The 19,224-nt window shown below is 48.4% G+C and overlaps 1 protein-coding gene across 2 annotated transcripts in view; it reads left to right on the top strand.

Annotated features, from left to right (window-relative positions):
* Positions 1 to 17,194, top strand: part of EVPL (envoplakin) — a 30,631-nt gene extending 13,437 nt beyond the window's left edge. The window contains exons 10-22 of one of the 2 annotated variants that reach the window (XM_014601904.3): positions 272 to 397; positions 1,271 to 1,417; positions 3,637 to 3,791; positions 5,161 to 5,258; positions 6,194 to 6,375; positions 6,923 to 7,101; positions 8,123 to 8,261; positions 9,169 to 9,362; positions 9,785 to 9,935; positions 10,470 to 10,553; positions 10,641 to 10,751; positions 12,027 to 12,119; positions 13,446 to 17,194. In XM_014601904.3, coding sequence (XP_014457390.2) covers positions 272 to 397; positions 1,271 to 1,417; positions 3,637 to 3,791; positions 5,161 to 5,258; positions 6,194 to 6,375; positions 6,923 to 7,101; positions 8,123 to 8,261; positions 9,169 to 9,362; positions 9,785 to 9,935; positions 10,470 to 10,553; positions 10,641 to 10,751; positions 12,027 to 12,119; positions 13,446 to 16,892 — 5,106 coding nt within the window. In that variant the 3' untranslated portion in view covers positions 16,893 to 17,194. Of the gene's footprint in view, positions 1 to 271; positions 398 to 1,270; positions 1,418 to 3,636; positions 3,792 to 5,160; positions 5,259 to 6,193; positions 6,376 to 6,922; positions 7,102 to 8,122; positions 8,262 to 9,168; positions 9,363 to 9,784; positions 9,936 to 10,469; positions 10,554 to 10,640; positions 10,752 to 12,026; positions 12,120 to 13,442 lie in introns of both variants that reach the window. The other variant, XM_006269235.4, reaches the window with a different exon arrangement.
* The last annotated feature ends 2,030 nt before the right edge of the window (positions 17,195 to 19,224 follow it).

Below are 19,224 nucleotides of genomic sequence, written 5' to 3'. Positions count from 1 at the left end.
GTCTGTTTATCTTATGAATCGTATTTTATACACCTAACAGTGTTAACATTGTGAGGCACCCTAGGCCCCCCACAAAAGGATTTCAAGGCGCCCTGGGGTGCCCTGGCACCCTCATTGAGATGCACCGGGATAAATGGAACCATGGCTAAGCTCAGTTTTGGGGGCTGGCAGTAGGGTTTAGCTGGAATGAGGGAATGAGTACGGAAGCGTCCATGTCCATCTTTCATGGTCACTCAGCATCTTCTGACTGTTCTTTGGCTTGTGTCTTCAGTTCCAGGATGATGCTGATGCAGTAGACCAGTCACTGAAGACATTGAAGTCTAACCTGGATACAAAATACAACAATTTCAACAAGGAGAGTCCGGGGATGGTGTCTGACTTCCTGTGTCAACTGGAGGTGAGGAGCGCTGATGGCTTTGTGGATGCTAATAAGACTTCACAGCATCACATGTCTCAGGCATAGACTAGACACCTTTCTTGTATTACTACCAGATAAAAATTGGGTGCAAACCCACCCTGCCTCCTAACCAGGAACAGATTGTCATGGCTTTGTATAAACATGCTATATACCTGGGGCAACATGCTGCCCTCAGTCTTCTTCCTCTTTCATATGGCTGACTTGGAGCAACAATGATCAGCCCAGTTTAAGGTTAGTTAACAAGTCTAATGCTCTTGACAAAAGGGAATGTATCTCTGTGATGTCACCATCAAATTTGTATAGTGGGCAGTGTTATGTGGTCCATAGTTTGATGGGGATTGCCACAGTCACATTCTGCAGAACTCCTAATACTATCCGTGCATCAAATGACCGCAGTGGCCATGCCCAGTTCAGATCTGATTTAGAACCATCTGTGTGTTTTTGCGGAAGGTCAAAACCAGGAGACTTTATTATTGGGTCAGAAATTAGACATTTATTCTGAAAGGTGGTTTCATTCCACGCTTTCCTCCAAGCTGCTGCACTGTCCTGTCCTGCGAGGGCTTGTGCACATCTCCACAAAGGTTTCCAGGAGACCAAGTGGTGAGTTGGGAGGTTTTTTCAGTCTCTATGGATGGGGAGGTCTGAGCTGTCATTCATGCAAACAACCTCCCTGTATGTAGCTTTGTTATGGTGAGTGCCCTGACGCAGCTCCGAACTGAAGCTAGAAATGCTTGGGCTTATACGGTGGTGCACCCACCCTATCTGGGCCATAGTAAAACTCCTGCTGCCATCCTGTTTCTCTTCACCCAAGCATGACCCTGGCATAAATCTCTGCCTCTCCCCTTGACTTAGAATGAGGAGAAGACTGTGAAACAAGCAGAGAAAAGCATCACTGAGCTGAAGAGGAGGAGCAAAGAGATCAGCCCTCTGAAAATGCGCCGGTCCCACCCCACCCAACCCCTTGCTTTGGACACCCTCTGTGACTGGGTTGCCTGTGAGGTAAGATGATGGTATTACCAGGTAGAGAGGAAAGCACCCCCAGGGCTGGTCACTTATGGATTTCCAATGAGCCCCTCACTAGGGCATTAGGGCACAAAGGAACTTTTCCCTTAGTTTGTCTCCAGTGCAAGATGTTCATGTGTTAAATCTAAACATGCCCACCATGGTGTTAGTCCATTAAAGCAATTGAGAAGGCTTATTACAGTTTCTGTCATGGTTCATTCTTGTGTCCTTCGGTGGCTTCACTTGCTGTTCCCCCCTCTTGCTCCAGAGGTAATGGTCCTTCCATGAGTGGAAGGATCCTGTTCAAAGGATCCAGCAACCAACATTCAGGGAGTAAATCCAGAACACGGATCTGCGTGCTCTACAGACGTTGAGAGCCAGAAGGTGTTTGTCCCACTTCAGGTTCTGGTTAGCATAGCTGCTATAGTGTGGCACTGTGGGCAGACTAAGTAGCTCTAGTGAATATGGCCGTGCTGATTCCAGCTCAGCGTTGACCCATCGCTGTCTCGCCAGGTGGAGGCAGTGTAGCCACTTCTGGTGGCACAAGGCAGTTTCACGCTGCATCCTCTCGGCAGACCCAGCAGGATGGTGCCTGGTGTTTAATCAGTTTTTTTTCCATACCAGGGACAAAAGGTCCGTTTCAAGGAGTAGGGCTGTGCAAAGCTTCGGGTGCCGATTCAATTTGGAGGAGATTCGGCCCAATTCGGTTTCCGAATCTCCGAATCTCAATCAAATCAGGGGACCAATGAAAAAGTCCAAATCAATTCGAAGCTCTCTGAATTGATTCAGAAAAGATTCGGAGAGCTTTGGTGATTCGGGCAGTCCCTGCTGGCTGCAGCAGGGAGCTGGACCCGGACTCCATGCTGGTAAGTAGGGGGCAGGGGAGGGGACCATGGGGGGACCCCTGCCAGGCCCCATCACCTGAGCGCCCCCCGCCTGCTCCCCCAGCCCCCACATGGCTGCCCCAGCTCCTGGTTGTTTAAAAGAAAGCCCTGACTCGCCAGGTGCTGTCAGGCAGGGGCATGATCCCCACTGCCCCCCACTGCCCCATACCATGTGGGGGGCTCTGCCACGAGCTCCCCAAACCCCACCCACTCTTCTAGCTCCACCCCCATGGCTCCCCCGCCTGCCCCAGCTCTGGCCCTTTAAAAAAAAAAAAAAAAAAGACTCGGCCTGTTGCAGCAGCTTCGGGGGGCTGGTGACAGAGCCCCTCCATGCAGCGCGGGGCAGCGGGGATGGCCCCCCCACTGGACAGGAGATGGAGAGTCGGGGTGGGGGGGTTTAAAGGCCCAGGAACTGGGGCAGGTGGGGCTGGGAGAGCGGGCGGGGGTTGGGGGCTTGTGACAGAGCCTCCCCATGTGGCATTGGGGCATTGGGGGGGCAGTGGGGATTGCCCCCCACCCGGCAGGACCTGCTGAGCCAGGGATTTTATTTTGGTCCAAGTGCCAGGAGCTGGGGCGGGCAGGGCAGCCATTGCCCGGCTGGGGGAGTAGGCAGGGGATGAGCCTGTGTGATTTGGAGATTCAGCTGATTTGGCAGCAGCCGAATCTCCAAATCAGATTCAACCCAATCAGTGATTCGAGTCACTGTCCCCCAAATTGGCCAAATCCGAAGCAAATGCTAGCCGCTTGCACAGGCCTGTTAAGGAGCCCTTAGAGACACAACCACGAAATCCAGGATGGTTTGTTGCTTTATTATAGGATCACAAGCCAAACCCTAACTGGAAGTGATCCACCCCCCTGGTGATACAGGCCAGTTCATTTCCACCAAGGCAATATCTTCCTTATACCTGTTCTGCCATGCATGCAGGCGTACCCTATTAACTCGCCGACCACACACAGCTTTTACCCCAAAATTCGTGATTGAAAATTGCGGTATCTGTCTTTAATTGAGAGAACTGTTTCTGAACAGTTTGGTTAAAAGGAAAAGGAAATATCTTTTTTTTCCATTCTGCTTTCCCAAAATAAGGTGCGTGCCTTAGTTGGGGATGTGCAGTATGTGAATAAATCCAATTTATACTCTTACCTCGTACTACTGCAGTGCTCTCTGTCAGGGGATGGTGCTGGACACCCGAGCTCCCGAAATAAGACTGAGGCCCCTTGAGGGCAACCAGACCTGAAATCCCTGACAAATGCAAGGAGTTTGGTTTTCTCCTGAAAATACAGAAGATGGAAAGCCAGTGCTGGAAAATCAACCCACTTCCCCGTTTCTCCCAGGTGCAGCTCAAGAGGGGTGAAAAGTACACTCTGAAAGACAACAGCAACCAAGAGAACTGGGTGGTGCAGAGTAGCCAAGGGGTGACAAAGACGGCACCTGCTGCCTGCTTCTCCATCCCTCCTCCAGACCCAGAGGCCATCGACAGAGTGCATCAGTGAGTTCACTGCGCGTGTATTATTGGCTTTGCTGTGTCCCAGAGAAATCAGGGATGGGAAAGGTCTCCCAGTTTTTCTTCCAGCCAGTGCATTATTGTTTCCTATTCTATTTTATTCTAGGGCTTTGTCCAGTATCAATGCCCTGGTCACGTAGTTTCTAACAACTCTCTTAGCAACAGTATTCCATATGGACACATGTCATGGTCAAGAGGACTTTCTTGAAGATAGGCCTTAATTTCTCTGTGAGGTTTGGTCTTGTCGGAGTCTATAGGTCTCACCAACTTAACTAAATCCTTTTAGAAACATATTTAATGCACCTAGCACACCTCACTTTTGTACACTTAGTTAAATCAGTTTACGAGTACCTTACACTGACTCCAACTTCAACTGATTCCTTGCCAATTGAACCTAAACTGATTAAAATTTCTAAGCAGATTTAAATAAATCCAGGTAATTGGTGTGTTTAGACAAGGCCCCTAAGTCCTATTTTCAGATATGACTTAGGGGCCAAAGACCCATTTTCAAAAGTGCCTAAGTCACTTAGGCACTTTGGAAAAGGTCACCCTCAGCCTTTCTTTCATGCCTCCTTAAATCCTTCCTGTCCCTCCTTGGTGCTCATGAATTTAACGTGCAGTAACAAGTGCTTGATCTGTAGTATTTGCAGCATGCTGACGTTTCATAGCTTGATGAAACCACAAAGTGGCTGCTCCACAGAATATATTTCCCCTTTCAAGCCTTCTCTCACAACTTGGTTTACTGATGTCTTTAGGGGTGTTTGGTAGCCTTCCTGCCTACAGCCTTGCAAACCAGTCAGATTTGTATTGGTTTCCTGTGTGGTTCACAACCTTTCTCTACCAAGGAATATCCCATAAAATAGCTGGCATGGTTCTGCAGCAGGGGTTTTGCTATACTGTAGTTATGAAGATATTAAAGGATTCCATATCTGATGCTGTGTGGGAAACATTCAAGATCATGGTTTTCCAAGTGTTGCAGTGGTTTGTTAATTTGCCTGTCTGGAGAAACAGGGATTAGCCCACATGCTTCAGCCATATTTCAGCCATCCTGTTCTTTTTCCTTCTGAACACCAGCACTCCCAAACTCAGCTCTCAGTTCAGTCTGTCTCATCATCCTTGCAAGGGAGGATCCTGTCATTTCCAGATGTTAGGGTAGAAACAGTAGCAACACTGTGTATAGTCAGGCTGCCAGTAAAGCCAGCCCCTTGCTTGGAACAGATAATGTCTGTGTCTTCAGGTGAGTCCCCATTGGGTTTAGGAGGCCCTACACAGGCATCCTTGTGGGTGTGCTTTCTGCTGAGTTCAATCCCTGTATTAACCCCTGTGCTGCTGGCTTCCCTGGTTTGGCTTGTAGGCTTGAAGGTGACTTGAATGCAATGAAGCAGAAGAGAGTGTCAGTTCAGAACTCCCTGAGAAACAGTCGCAAGGAGCCGATTATACCCAGCCACCAAGGTAAGTGGGGTGTTAAGACACTCCACCCCAAAGCACGATCTCTGGTCTCAGGTTATTACTTGTGGGGTTGTTGTTTTGTGAAACAGTAATTATGCTATAGGTGAAGCTTTGAAATCTGGGTTCTAAGTAGGATGCCCCATTCTTACATGTGGACACTCGGAGGCATAACACTCCTTAGCACATGGATGCACTGTGGTCTCGGATTTAGCAATAGACTGGATAGCAGGAGTCCTGCATTCTGTGCCTGGCACTGGCTCTGACTTGCTGTGTGACCTTGGGTTGAGCTGATGTACAGAAAGGCCTTCCATAAGTAACCCTTTCCACATTATAGCCAGGTCAGCAATGGAGAGTTAGTTTATCCGGCTCTTTTTCCATCAACCAACTCTACTCAGTGACTATCAAAGGGGCTCATTTGGACTGGAGAATGAGAAGGACACACAGGGTGATACACGTAGCTTAAGCCACGTAAAGTCAATAACTCTCTTACCTTGGTCATGAGCAGCCCCCCAGGGAATGTGAGCCACCCCCCAGTGACACTGAGTTCAGTGCGTTAGGGACTGCAAGGTGGAATCCAGGGCTCCAACCCAAACTCACATTCCTAGCTTCACAATTTATGTTAAAACCCATGTATAGGTTTAAATCTAGTCCAGCATAATCCCATGGAAACAGATGTCTGTATGTGAGATCATTCTGAAGAAGAGAAGGTGAAGACCCAGATGTAGGATCTGTCCATCAGAGAGATAGGGTGTAAGGTCTGCTCAACCAAGAGTGATAGAAAGTGTCTCTGGGAGTGACTTTAGGTGGTCACGGCAGGATCATCTCTGCCTCACCCTCTCAGGCAAATGTTTGTCTAACCTGCACATTAAGGCTTCCGGTCATGGAAGCTGCACAACTGAGAGTTTGGAAATGGGAGACAATATTGATTGTCGTTGCAGCTCCAATTAAAACACATACTGTTGCCAGTGATGATTCCCAAGCTGGCCAGCTCCTCAATAAGCTGGATAACCTGAGTGGGGACTTGGTCCAAGTAGAGAAGGATGTTTTTAACCGGGTGAGGTCCCCAGTGAACCACAGTGACCCTATAGAGGACCTTACCAAAAGGATTAAAGACCAGGAGGTAAGTGCTGAGGAGCGCAAGGGGCTGGATGACCCTTCGGCCCTCCAACACTTCCACATTTGTTGGTCCAGAACTGAGCTGACATAGAAACTACCTAGGAGCTAGCAATCCCCTCCAAAGAGGAAATAGAGCTTTGCTGCCCCTACAGACACATCTCAAAGGTCTGATCTAGGGGTGAATACTGGTATTTCCATGATTAATACAGTGATGAACAGTATAGATGTGGGCTTGGGCTCTTGTTACAAACCCTGAGATTCCCCCCCTTCCTTTGGACTAAGATCTGGTCCAGTATCCATTCAGCGCAGATTACATTTTCTGTTGGGGGTGGGGAGGGGCAGTGTCTCTGCTATGCCTTTGCAGTTGGACAGACTCAGTCTAATGGGTTTTCTCTATCTCTGACTACCATGAACCACTTGGTGCTGTGGAGACTCTTTCCCAGCCAGGCTTTGCCAAGGCCTCTCAGCAAACCCTACTGTATCAGATCAGCTTAGCACTGAGCTGCTGCAGCTGCTTGCAATGACTCCACCTACATCCCCTCATGTCTTAGGGAACAACCAAGAGACTTCAGGACATTGAAGCAGATAAGGATGCCTTGCAGAAGGAGTGTGAGGCCTACCTTTCCAAGAAACCCGTGGGCACCTCTGCCTCTCAGCTTCCCGTAACTTTGAACAACTTCAAAAACAAGTACAATGATGTCAAGATGCTGTCCAGCCTATACAATGAGAAGTAAGTGGTGACAGTGACACCTGCGCAGTCAGTAGGAGCCACATGAATTGATGAATGGGGTTTTGCAAAATCCTGCACAGACCATTTTGTCCTGGGAGATTTTAGAGGATCCTTAGAATCACTTCCACTGGAAAAGAGGAGGTCTGTTTCCAAGTGGAAAAATCCCCAAAATAGGACTTTGCAAAAATAGAGCCAGTTTTAAGATCATAATCTAATAGAACAGTAATTCTCAATTGGGTACTGTGAGATCCTTTGAAGGGTGCCGTGCAATATTAGCACTGTTAGGTGTGAATGCATTAACACATGAGTGGCAAGATAAAAACAGAGGTTTCGAATAGGAATCTGCAGTGTCAAAAACGCTCAGTCCTGCTGTGGGCTTTCTGAGTTCTTTGCACCAGAAGAATTTCCCTATTTTTCCATAGCCAAGAAATGAGTGAAAGCAAAAAACTGGCATTTTCTGCGGTGGGGAAGGGTCTTGAGTCTGAAGAAGGTTGAGAACTGCTGCAATAAGACAAGTTCCTGACCTTTTTTAGTATTGCTGGCTTTGTCTGCATTCAAAAGGTAAGGTAGATATGCATCTTTGCCATAGAGACCTCAGTTGAGGCGAAGATGTCATTGTGCTGGTACGGTATAGTCCATTAGGAACCATAAAGGAACCATTAGGATACAGGCTTCTGGTGAACTGGGATAACAGCCCAGATTGAGCCTAGGGGTGGGGTCAGGAAGGGTTTTCTTTTTATTAAGGTCACAGCAACATGAGTTGGTTGCTGTTGCTTGGAGTCTCTCTTGGAACAGCCCCAAATCAGGTAGGCTTGCATGCCCTGGCCTCTCCTAGCATGTGTGCTGCTCAGGGGCCTGTGTCACAGGCAAAGCTGTTGTTTTAAAGCCATCTTTATAATGGGCTTTGCAGATCTTGAGTGCCATTATTCAGAAGTCTCAGAGTACAGAGTCTGAAGGGAGGGGGAACACTTCAGGCCTTCCACAGCCATTCACATCCTGTCTGTCGTCTCCCCCTCCTCAGAGCCAAGGCAGCCCTGAACCTGGAGAATCGGATCGAGAACACGGACAAGGTCATCAGCAGCTTTGAGGCCAAGCTGGCTCAGGACAGCACCATCCCTGCCTCCCCCAATGCCCTGCAGGATCGTGCCAACGAGCTGCAGGTGAGGGAGCCTCTGGCTAGCCATGAGATGTATCCAGTTCCCAGTGGGGCATTAACCTGGGCGTAGTCTCTCACAGGAGCCTTGTGTGGTCACACCCTGACTCGCTCCTGTAGAGGATACTCCACAGTGTTTACAGGCATAACCACCCATTCAGCAGTTATTGCTTGGTTGATAGAAGGCTGCAACCCTTACAGCCACTGATTAGGGTGGCCATCATAGAGGCCAGTCTGGTTGTCTTCTGTCCTCTATTGATACGAAACCTGACGCCTTTATGTCCTCTGTTTTTCTCTTGAGCATTTTCTGCGGGTTACATAAAGGCAGCAGGTTTCATATCAAGAGGACAGAGTAGCAGAAAACTGGAATGTCCTCTCTGATGGCCACCCTACCACTCATTGGAGGCCTCCAGCTAGACTCCTACCCATAGGAGCTAAGCAATGTGAACATACCGCACTCTGCCCCGCAGGCCCTCCCTTCCCTTGCTACCTCGGTGTCCCAACTCCCAACCTCTCTGCATCACAATTATCCCTCATCCTTTACCCACAACAATGTCTCTGTCTCTTCCAAACCCCCTCCAGCTCTTTCTGCTTCCCACGCACCATCAGCTCCTTCATTGCCCCATCTCTTCTCTGAACTATTTGAATCCCCCTCCTCCCTCCCTCATTCATGGCTCCATGCTACTCTCACACTCAGGCAAAAGGTATATTCATGAAGCCCCACCATGAATCCATCCCTGTCCTCTCCAATCCCAGTGGTTTTTTGGGTAGAAAAAGGAGCTCCCTCCCACTCTGTTCAGCCAGTGTCTCCCTCCCTGTGGGACACTGATGGCACGAGAGGGCTGGGGAAGGGTTCTCAGCAGGGAGTGCGGGTGGAAAGGCTGATGCCAACCCGGCGGCCTTACTCCCCACAGAGAATGAGGCGGGAACTGGTTGCCCGAGAGGACTGTTTGCTGAAGCTGAATCGCAGCCTCAAGGACACTGAGCACAGCTGCAGCGCTGTGCAGAACAACTTCCAGGAGTATTGCCCCGACTTCCCCAGGCAGAAGAGGGAGGTGCAGCTTCTTAATGACCGTTACCATGCCGTGGCTGACCAGCTGGATCACCGGTGAGCAGCCCACCATCTGCTACCTGATGCTGGGAGTTTAAGGGGTGGCGACAGGGGGAGTTGTGGGCCTCCCCCCCGCCAAACCAGTTCAGACTTGGTCTGTTTGCTTTAACTATATAGGACCAATTTGGAGCCCTCTGGGCAGATCTTCTGGTCCCCTCTCTATCCCAGTACTCCAAACCCCTATGCTGGTGTAGCTCATGGTCAGTTGTGTTCAGTAGTACAATGCCATTTCAGTCCTCCTGTGTGTATGACAGGCTTTGCCTCTGTTCAGAATCAGCTGGGAAGGGCACTAGCATTTTCCTCCTGGCACCATGTAAGCCAGGAGAGGTGACTGGTGACATGCACAATCATGCCCCTCTAGCAATTCACACAGAGCTCTCTCCTACTCTCCTTCCTTCCCCGGGCTCCCCATCTCCCAGGGAGAAGACCCTCCGGAGCATCAGCCTTACCTACCAGCAGTTCCAAAACTCAAATGAGAACTTGATGTTTTGGATGAACAGCCTGCCCAAGCACCAGGTCAAGACCACAGATGGGCCAAGTCAGATCAACTACAAGCTGCAGGCACAGAAGGTGAGCCACGCGACGGGTCCCAGGACCCATTGAGTCCTGCAGGCAGTACCAAGAATTGATTTCTGACCTGTGTAGCCACAGGCTGTCTCACCATGCTAGGGATAGAGGAAACATCTAGATGAGACCCTGTGGGCAAAAAGCACCAGCTGGTCTGAGGCAGCTTCTCCACGAACACCTGAGCTCCATCAGCCCAGGGGAAAGAGACCCCAAGTGTCTCTGGGCTTATTGGTTTCTCACTCTAGCACATGAGGTTGGACATCAGTCACCTCTGACCTGGTGTTATCCCCATGGTTTGGAGTCCCCAAGTGAGTCTGGGCTCCCTTCCTGAGAGATGGCTCAGTACATGCTACCAGTAAGCAGGAGCAAAGCTGCCTGCTGGACTGAGACCTCGCAGTTGCTCTCACAGTGGTAACCCCTGGAGAACTGGCTTCCCCTCCCCAGTTGCTGTTTGACATGGACCTGCTCTCACTGGGAGGTTTGTTGGGATGTAATTTGTCATCCATTCCCGTATGTCCTATTCTTCATTTCTTGCAGAGGCTGGTGGAGGAGATCCAGGGCAAGGAACCAGAGAAGAGCTCAGTGATGAAGCTATCCCAGAATGTGCAGTCATCTCTCAACGTAGGTTTGGACTTTGCTGGGTGGCTCTTCCCCTCTGCCTTACCCAGCAGAGACCCAAAGTGACTTCTCTGTCTCCACCTCTGACAGGACTATGAACTTCAGGCAAGCAAATACTGCTCCTCTCTGGATCCAGCCATGAGCGCTTCTGCTGCCAAGAGGCTGCGTGTCACACCACTGCAGGAGAGCATCCAGGCCCAGGTAAGGCCGTGAGCTGAAAGCCTTCTGCTCTGCAGGTACCTGGTTTATACCAGTGCAGGGCTAGTACCTTGTATGCGGTTATATTTGGTTACACCAAGTCTGAAATTGGCCCACAGCCTCTCTTGTTTCCTCTGAGGGGACATGATTTCTTCTGCCATTTTCTCATTCTCATCTCTTGACCCCAGCCAGTGATCATCCTGTTCCAAAGCATGAGCTATGCTGATCTCTTCTTCTAATAACATTGGACAAAGTTGTTGGGGAAGTATCGGTGTACAGATATACCCTCCTCTTCAGGGCAGACAGGAAATCCACCAGCACATCCACTTCTCAGCTCCCCATGATCTGAATAGCAACAACAAGCTCAGTGATGTCAAAATGCTCTTCACCCTGATGGCTTCTTCTTTACCATGTTGTTAATTAGGATGCATATTGAAAGGGAAGAGGTTGAATGGGCTATTTCTCAGGGCAGAATATGGATGTACATTTTTATTTTCCCAGTTGCTGTACTTCATGCAGCAAGATGCCAACAAGAATAGCACATATTATGACTACTTCATGAGACCTGTCTAAGATTTGACATTGTCTCCAGAGATGAATGTGGCTTGGATTCAGGTTGCTCTACAGAAAAATCCAATCCAAGTGGGTTCAGATGAGTTTCTCAAACTATCTACTCAAGCCTTGAACTGTCTCTAGAAAGAAATGAGAAGGAGCAGGTCACTTCTCAGCTTTCTCCATATGGCTGCTGAGAGTTTGCATTTCTCTCACCCATTCCAGCCTTTTGGCATGGCAGTGTCCAAACTCTTATGCTTGCAGTTTGTGGGTACATGACCTTTAATGTTTTTGCTTAAAACATCCTGTTGTAATCAATGAGTGTTATGGCTGTGTGGCTGGTTATAGTGGGAGAGTATTGTGTCCTGCCTGAATTATGGGATTGAGACTTGGGGATCCTCTGTTCAACTGAGTTATGCTGCGGTCAGGCGGTGTGAACTTGGGTTAGTCACTCGGTGCCAGATTTGTAAAAGTGTTTTGGAGTCAGAGTCCATTGAAGTGAAGCACCTAAACACCATCACAAATCTAGCCCACCACTTCCCCATGACTCATGCTTCTTCATCTACAAAACCAAGGGTGATACCTCACTATAGCATTTAGTTAAAGGTTGTGAGGTGCCTAGAGACCATAGGCTTAAGCTGCTGCACAGATGATATAAAGCAAGATATCTGAGGACTGTGCCTGGCAGGACTGAGTGCCTGAATGGCTCTTGCTGTTTCTGTTTAGGAAAATGATGTGACAAAACTGTACACGGAGCTTGCAGCGGAAAACAAGCAGCAGCTCAGCCGGCTGGAGTTTGCCAAGAAGATTATGGAGAAGGTCTGTATAATCACCTCAACACTTTTTTTCCAATGACTGTGGTTTGCATGTTCTCCTCCGCCAGTCATCACCCCCAGGGAGAGGCAGCAGGTTCTTATTGGCATCTTTCCAGGACATAATGCAGAATTTGTCAGCATGTCTCCTTAAGCTGGGATCTCACTAGATCTCAGAAGTTAGGCAAGGTAATAGGATTAGAAGCTAAAGGGGACAGAGACCATGGAAGGAAGGCACTGGGGTAAAATTCACTGCAGGGCAAGCAGCAGCTCTGGTGAACCACACGAGTTGGCACTTTCCCTCTGGAGAGTGGCAATGAACTCTGGATGGCATGCAGGGCGCTACACAGCCAAACAGAGCTAGTGCCATCTTTCAGGAGAGATGTAAAGCAGAAGCTCTGCTACTGCTTGGTCACTAAATACCTCTTCACATTTTAGGTATGAATAAGGGTGTTTAAACTCATTTTCCCAGCCAAATTCCAAATTGGGTTAGCAGGATGTGATCACCCCAAACTGTTGCTACAGTTTTCACTAGATGCTGGATTCCTAACTACCTGCGCTAAACTGCTGCTTAATGTTACCAGCTATGGCGTTTCACTTCTGCACTTCAAAGTGATTCCAGACTCACAGCCTGTTCAATCAGTCATATTTGCCCAGTGCTTTAAATATAAATGTGTGTAAATGTTTATAAATGAGAAGTGATTGCCTGAATGCATGGAACTGATGAGGAGAAGGCCCATCTGATGGCCAGCAGATCAGAGATCAGATGTGTTCCAGATTTCACTTGACATCTCACCACTTGGTTTTTATTTTTCTGCTTAAAACAATATTTGTCTGATCATTGTGTCCCCTTCAACCCCAAATTTTTTTAAGCTGCAATTTCTTAAGAAATATTTTGTTCTCTGGAGGAAAAGAACATCCTGAATGAAGGTTGACCAGCATCCCCCAAATATAAACCATGCTTTGATCCTAGGAATGCTTGAGAGAGAACCATGTCATGGCCTGACCACTTGGACAGACAACCCCATGCAAACATGGTAAAAATCATGCTAGTTTCTAGTCATTTGAGGAATTTTCTCCCACATTGCAACCATTTATTTTTATTTTTTTAATTCAGTGCGACTGACAAATATTTACGTGCCATTTTAGATGGCTCTGTCATTAGAACATATGCAGACTTCTATACCAATTTTGTCTTCTATTTCCAGCCTCCAACTGGCCAGCATTTGGGGGACTTCAGGGTTCAAGGAATGGTCACTGTTTCTATGCTCAAAGAGTGATTTTTTTTTTTTGATTTGGTCTTCCCATCTGCTTGTTTTCTTTCTTTCAGAAGGAAGTAAATGAGGAGGTACAGGCAGTACAAGAACAAATGCAACAGTCAGAAAACCTGGCCTCATCAACCAGAGAATCGCAGTTACTGAGAACACAGCTGGAGGAAGAGAAGGGCAAAGTTGCCAAAGTGGAGCAGGATCTGGAAGAACATAGAAATAGGCTACTGATGCTGAAGACTCAGAGGCCCATTGAAAGGGTGGAAGAAAAAGAGGTGGTGGAATATTACCGAGACCCAAAACTGGAGAGAGACCTGTCCAAGATGAAGCATCAGATCGAAGAGGAGAGCAGAAAGAGGAACAGCCTGCAGGCAGACATTGAGACAATGAACAGGAAGCTCATCCAGATGGAGGAGGAGGGGAAGGCCATCACAGCCCAGCTGCTGACCAAAGAGGTCACCAAAATCGAGAGGGACCCAGCTCTGGATAGCAAGGCAGCCAGCCTCCATGAAGAAATCAAGCGCCTCCAAAAGGGGAGCTCTGTGGCTGCCTCTGAACTGGAACGGCTCAGGAAAGACCTGTACGTTCTGGAACAGAAGCAGCCCAAAATCCGAGAGAAAGTGGTGGTGAAAGAGGTGGTCAAGCTGGAGAAGAATCCGGAGATGCTGAAAGCCGTCATGACACTGCAGATGCAAATTGAAGAGGAAACCTTCAAGAGGAAGTCGGCAGAGGATGCAATAATCAAACTGAAGAGCAGAACTGATGAACTGGAAAGGCTGATTGAAACAGCAGAGCCCAAAATCATTGTAAAGGAGGTGAAGAAGGTGGAACAGGACCCAGAGCTGCTGAAAGAGTCTTCTCAGCTTAGAACTCTGATTGGGGAAGAGCAGAATAAAAACCTGCTGCTAACAGGATTGCTGGCTGAGCTGCAAAGCAAATACAGCATTGCAGAGAGGCAAAAACCTAAAGTAGAGGTGAAGGAGAGGGTCAATGAGATTTTCCTGGTGGATCCAGAAACCGAGAAGGAGATTGAACGTCTGAAATGGGAACTACAGGAGGCTGCTAGTAAAAGACAAAGGATTGAAAAGGAGGTGGAAGAGGTCTTGCCTGAACTGAACATCCTCCGGTCTCAGAAACCCACTGTGGAGTATAAGGAGGTGATCCAGGAAGTGGTGAAACATGAGAAGAGCCCAGAGATCCTTAGAGAAATTGACCGGCTGAAGGAACAGCTCAATGAGCTGGTGAACACCAATGGCAGGACCCAGGAACAGCTCATTAGACTTCAGGGTGAAAGGGATGAATGGAAGAGAGAGAGGTCCAAGGTCGAAACCAAGCTGGTCAACAAGGAGGTCATCCACTATGAAAATGACCCACTCCTGGAAAAAGAGGCTGAACGCCTCCGCCAAGAGGTTCGCAGGATGTCTCAGAAGAGGAGAGCAGCAGAGGACACCATCTATGACCTACAGAGTATGTACCTGCTGCTGGAGAGGAGAAAGCCTGAGGAAAAGGTCGTGGTGCAGGAGGTGGTTCTGACCCAGAGGGATCCAAAGCTCAGAGAAGATCATAAGAGGCTGAGCAGGAGTTTGGATGAGGAAGTAAGCAACCGGCGTCACCTGGAACGGGAGGTGCAGCAGCTCCGTTCAGTGGTGGAAGAGAATGAGAGGTTGCTTAACTTTCAGGAGGATCGAAAGAAGAGGCTGGCATTGGAAAAGGAGATGAGGCAGATAACCATGAGAATAAAAGAATTGGAAGAAAGCCCCACGCCAGTGCAAGAAAAGATCATTATGGAAGAAGTGGTCAAGCTAGAGAAGGATCCCGTTCTTGAGCAGTCCGCTAGCAGCCTGCGGATAGAGTTGGATGACGAGAAGATGCAAGTTCTGAACCTGCAAAGAGAATGTAAGAGCCTGCAGGTGCAGGTTGATATTCTGCAGAAAACTAAGTCCCAGGAGAAGACCATCTACAAGGAGGTCATCCGAGTAGAGAAGGACAGAGTGCTAGAGAACGAACGTGCCCGGGTGTGGGAGCTGCTGAGCCGGGAGAGGACAGCTAGGCAGAATGCAGAAGAGGAGATACGGAGGCTCAGGGAGAGGATCGAGAGAGCTGAAGGCATGAAGAGGACCTGGGCACGGGAGGAAGCAGAGCTCCAGAAAGCGCGGAACCTGGCAATCCAAGAGCGAACCACCCTGGAGGGTGAGCTGAGGGAGCTGGAAAGGCAGAAGCAGCAGAAAGTCCTCTTCCTCCGAGAGGAGTCCAAGCTGCTGAGCCAAAGGACAGAGAGTGACAGGCAGAAGAAGATGCAGCTGGAGCATGAGGTTTCCCTCCTGGAGTCGGATATCCTGAGGGAGAAGGACCAGATTTATGAAAAAGAGAGGTCCCTCCGAGAACTGCAGTCCAGGGTGAACCGGGAGGAAATAAGCCACGAGACCCAGATGAGGGAGACCAATCTCTCCACCAAAATCTCCATTTTGGACCCTGAGACTGGGAAGGACATGTCTCCTTATGAGGCCTACAGGAGAGGCATCATAGACAGGAATCAGTATATCCAACTGCAAGAACTGGAGTGCGACTGGGAGGAAATCACTACCCTTGGCCCCAGTGGTGATGTCTCTGTCCTCCTTGACAAGAAGAGTGGGAAGCAGTACTCCATTGAGGATGCTCTGAGGTCCAGGAGGATCACTAAGGAAGAGTACCAGCTGTACAAAGATGGCAAGATCCCAATCTCTGAGTTTGCCCTGCTTGTAGCAGGGGAGTCCAAGCCACTCCAGTCTCTGTCAATTGGCTCCATTATCTCCAAGTCTCCGCTCTCCTCACCAACCACCCAGCAAACTCAAACCTTCTTTCCTCCAAACCCACAGAAAAGCTTCTGTGATGACAACTTTCCCATCGCTGGGGTGTATGACACTACCACAGACACAAAGTACAACATAAAAACTGCTGTCACCAGGAAGGTGCTGGACCCCATGACAGCTCAAAAGCTTCTTGAAGCTCAGGCAGCGACCGGGGGCATCATCGATCTTCTTTCGCGGGATCGGTACTCTGTCCACAAAGCCATCGATAAAGGGCTGATTGACCGAACCTATGTGCAGAGGCTGCTGAATGCCCAAAAGGCTTTCACAGGCATCGAAGACCCAGTGACCAAGCGGAGGCTCTCAGTTGGAGAAGCAGTTCAGAAAGGATGGATGACCAAGGACAGCGCCTTCCCCTACCTGGAGGTACAGCACTTAACCGGAGGACTCATCGATCCCAAGAAAACCGGTCGCATCCCAGTGCCAGAAGCTGCCCAGACAGGTATGATTACCGATGACCTGGCCAAAATGCTCCGTGACGAGTCTAACTACGAGAAGGATCTTGTCGACCCCATCACCAAAGACAAGATAAATTATAAGGAAGCTATGACCCGCTGCCGGAAGGATGCCCGGAGTGGCCTCTTGCTCCTCCCTGCCACCTCTGAGGGGTTTCAGTCTTACCGCTCAGTGAGCCATTCTCCAAAACTGTCCCGGTTCGGATGGTAGTGTTCACAGATGGACAGACTGCCTAGCATTTAAGGGTGTGCAGTCTTATACTTAGCTATTCATGGGTGCCAGTGACTGGGGCAACCTAACATATAGCAAGGAGGCCGGCGTTCATCAGGGTGGCAGGGTTCTAGCACCAGCCTCTAGATGCTGTTTTGCCAGGAAAGGTGACTCTTTAGAGAAAATATGCTTCTGATAGCTTCAGATCTGTTGACTTCAGATCAGCTTGTGGGGACGCATATCAGTGCATTTTCAAGTTTGGCCATTTCTTATGCATGCAATAAAACTAGAAATTGTCTCCAGCATTGGTGTTATCTGTGAAAACTCAAAAGGTCTCTATCCTTCAGCATAGGGCTGGCAACCAAAGATCTGCTAGTTGGCAACCCTGCATCTTAAGCACCATATTCCTAATGATTTCAATAGTATTTTTTCACCTTAAAACTGTAGGCCATGGGTACCATTTTCATAAGGGCCTGAGGCACTTGAGAGTGAAGTCGCTGGGATTTAGACTTTGCAACGTTGAATCAATGCCAAAATAGCTCTGAAAATCTGAGCCTGATTGCATTATGTCCCTTTTGTAAATAGGATTTAGGTTCCTAAATCCCATTGGCTTTCTGTCAGTACCACTTGCAAAGCTCAGCCTCTGCTAAAATGAAAGAATCCCTTCTTTTGCATTTGTCTATCCAGAGACAATGACCTGCTCTTACCTTGTCCTGCGTGTGCAAGAATCCTGTGGCTTCTATGGGCTTTCCCTCAGCTGGGCTACTCTTCTTCCCATCTACACCATGGGCCCACATACTCTCCACCAATCTTGTGTTTAATCTAGTTCTTCCCCAAAACAATTGATTTCAATTAAAGGAGACTGACTCTTTAGCAGTGTTTTGGCATGGGGGGGGGGAGGGGAGTATAACTTGTCATCACACAGGGCTGGAAGGTGGCAATGCAAGGTGAAGCTGACAGTTTGCCAACAGCTAAGGACCCTTTTCTGCTGCTTCTTTCACAAGCTCCTGCTTGGATTCAGATATCTCCTTAGGTTTTACTGTAATGAGTGCTTGAGTCTTGTGAACTGGAGAGATGGGGTAGAGCAGTTGATAGGCATTCATTTAATGAATGAAATGGGATACTGGTGTGCTAAATGACCCCAACCCCAATGAGCTCATCTTGGACACTGGTTTTAAGACTCTTTTAACACCAGCTCCTTTTCAGTCAGCTTCTACCTCAGCCCAAGCCCACATGTTTCTCTAGCTGGCTTTGATTAGCTGGTTGAAAGACTGCTAGGAACTTGCAGGGCTATAAGAGACCCAGTTCCCTTTCTAAAGCAGCGTTAGGGTGACTACCTTTCTCTCAGCTGCCTTACAGGGCTTTCTAATCATAAGACTGCTTCTCCAAGGACACTGCAGTTGCTCCATCATCTCTCAACAGTCCTGGCCGGGTGAGTTTACCTTCAGCCTTTCTTTCAGTTCACCTATGGGAAGGGAGCTAAAAACTCCTGTTCTCTTCGCCTCTACCCTGCTCCTACAGTGGCTTGTTGATGGAGCATGCCTCAACTGGTATTTATTTTAAAGCAATGTGGGTGTCACACAATTATTCTTTCCATGAAGGTTGATTAAGTAGGATTGGGGAACACTGTGAAATTAAGTGAACGCAAACTTTGTTAATTAGGTAGTAAATCCTTAATTAATTGCTGTGTATAGTTGGGGTTTAGGGATGGAAGTCATGGGACTTGACTTAAGTTTGGTCACAAAGAGGCAGTGTGCTGAAGCTGACTGACGCTGTCTTCAGTCCCCTTTGCAAGGGTAGGTTTGAAGCTCATTATTAGCAGGCCTCTCTTGACCCCAGGCATTCCCAATCAGCAGCAGACAGCTTGTGGAACCAGAGTAAAAGCAGCAGCCTCACACTAGCACTTCAGATGTTTCCGTGGGGTCACAAGTTCCCTGCAGCTAAAGACTTGGAAACCATGTGTAAACTGCCCCAAGAAAGAATGGCTAATTTGGAAAATTCAGATTGTCTTGATTCCTGAAACCCTCTTTGGGCATGACAACAGCTTCTCAGGTTCCCCACTCAGAGTAACCTGCCAATCACCCTGTCTATCAGGGGGACTACTTGAAAGTGTTTGACTGTCAAGCTGCATTGCTTGATTATGACTGGCCAGATGACTCTCAGTGGTATTGTTTCTGCTTCTGGACATCTTTAAAATGTTCAAAGAAATAATTTTTACCAGGAAAACGTGATTGTTCAAATGTCCATGGAAAGCAGACGGAGCACTGTCCAAACAAACAGAGCTCAAAACTTGACGTCCTGGTTACAAAGAATCCTTTTGCTACAATTCATC

This window comes from Alligator mississippiensis, chromosome 8 (genome assembly GCF_030867095.1).
Source record: "Alligator mississippiensis isolate rAllMis1 chromosome 8, rAllMis1, whole genome shotgun sequence".
In the NCBI taxonomy this organism is placed as follows: Eukaryota; Metazoa; Chordata; order Crocodylia; family Alligatoridae; genus Alligator; species Alligator mississippiensis.
Note: the sequence above shows the minus strand (reverse complement) of the source record. Positions and strands in the feature narration are given on the sequence as shown.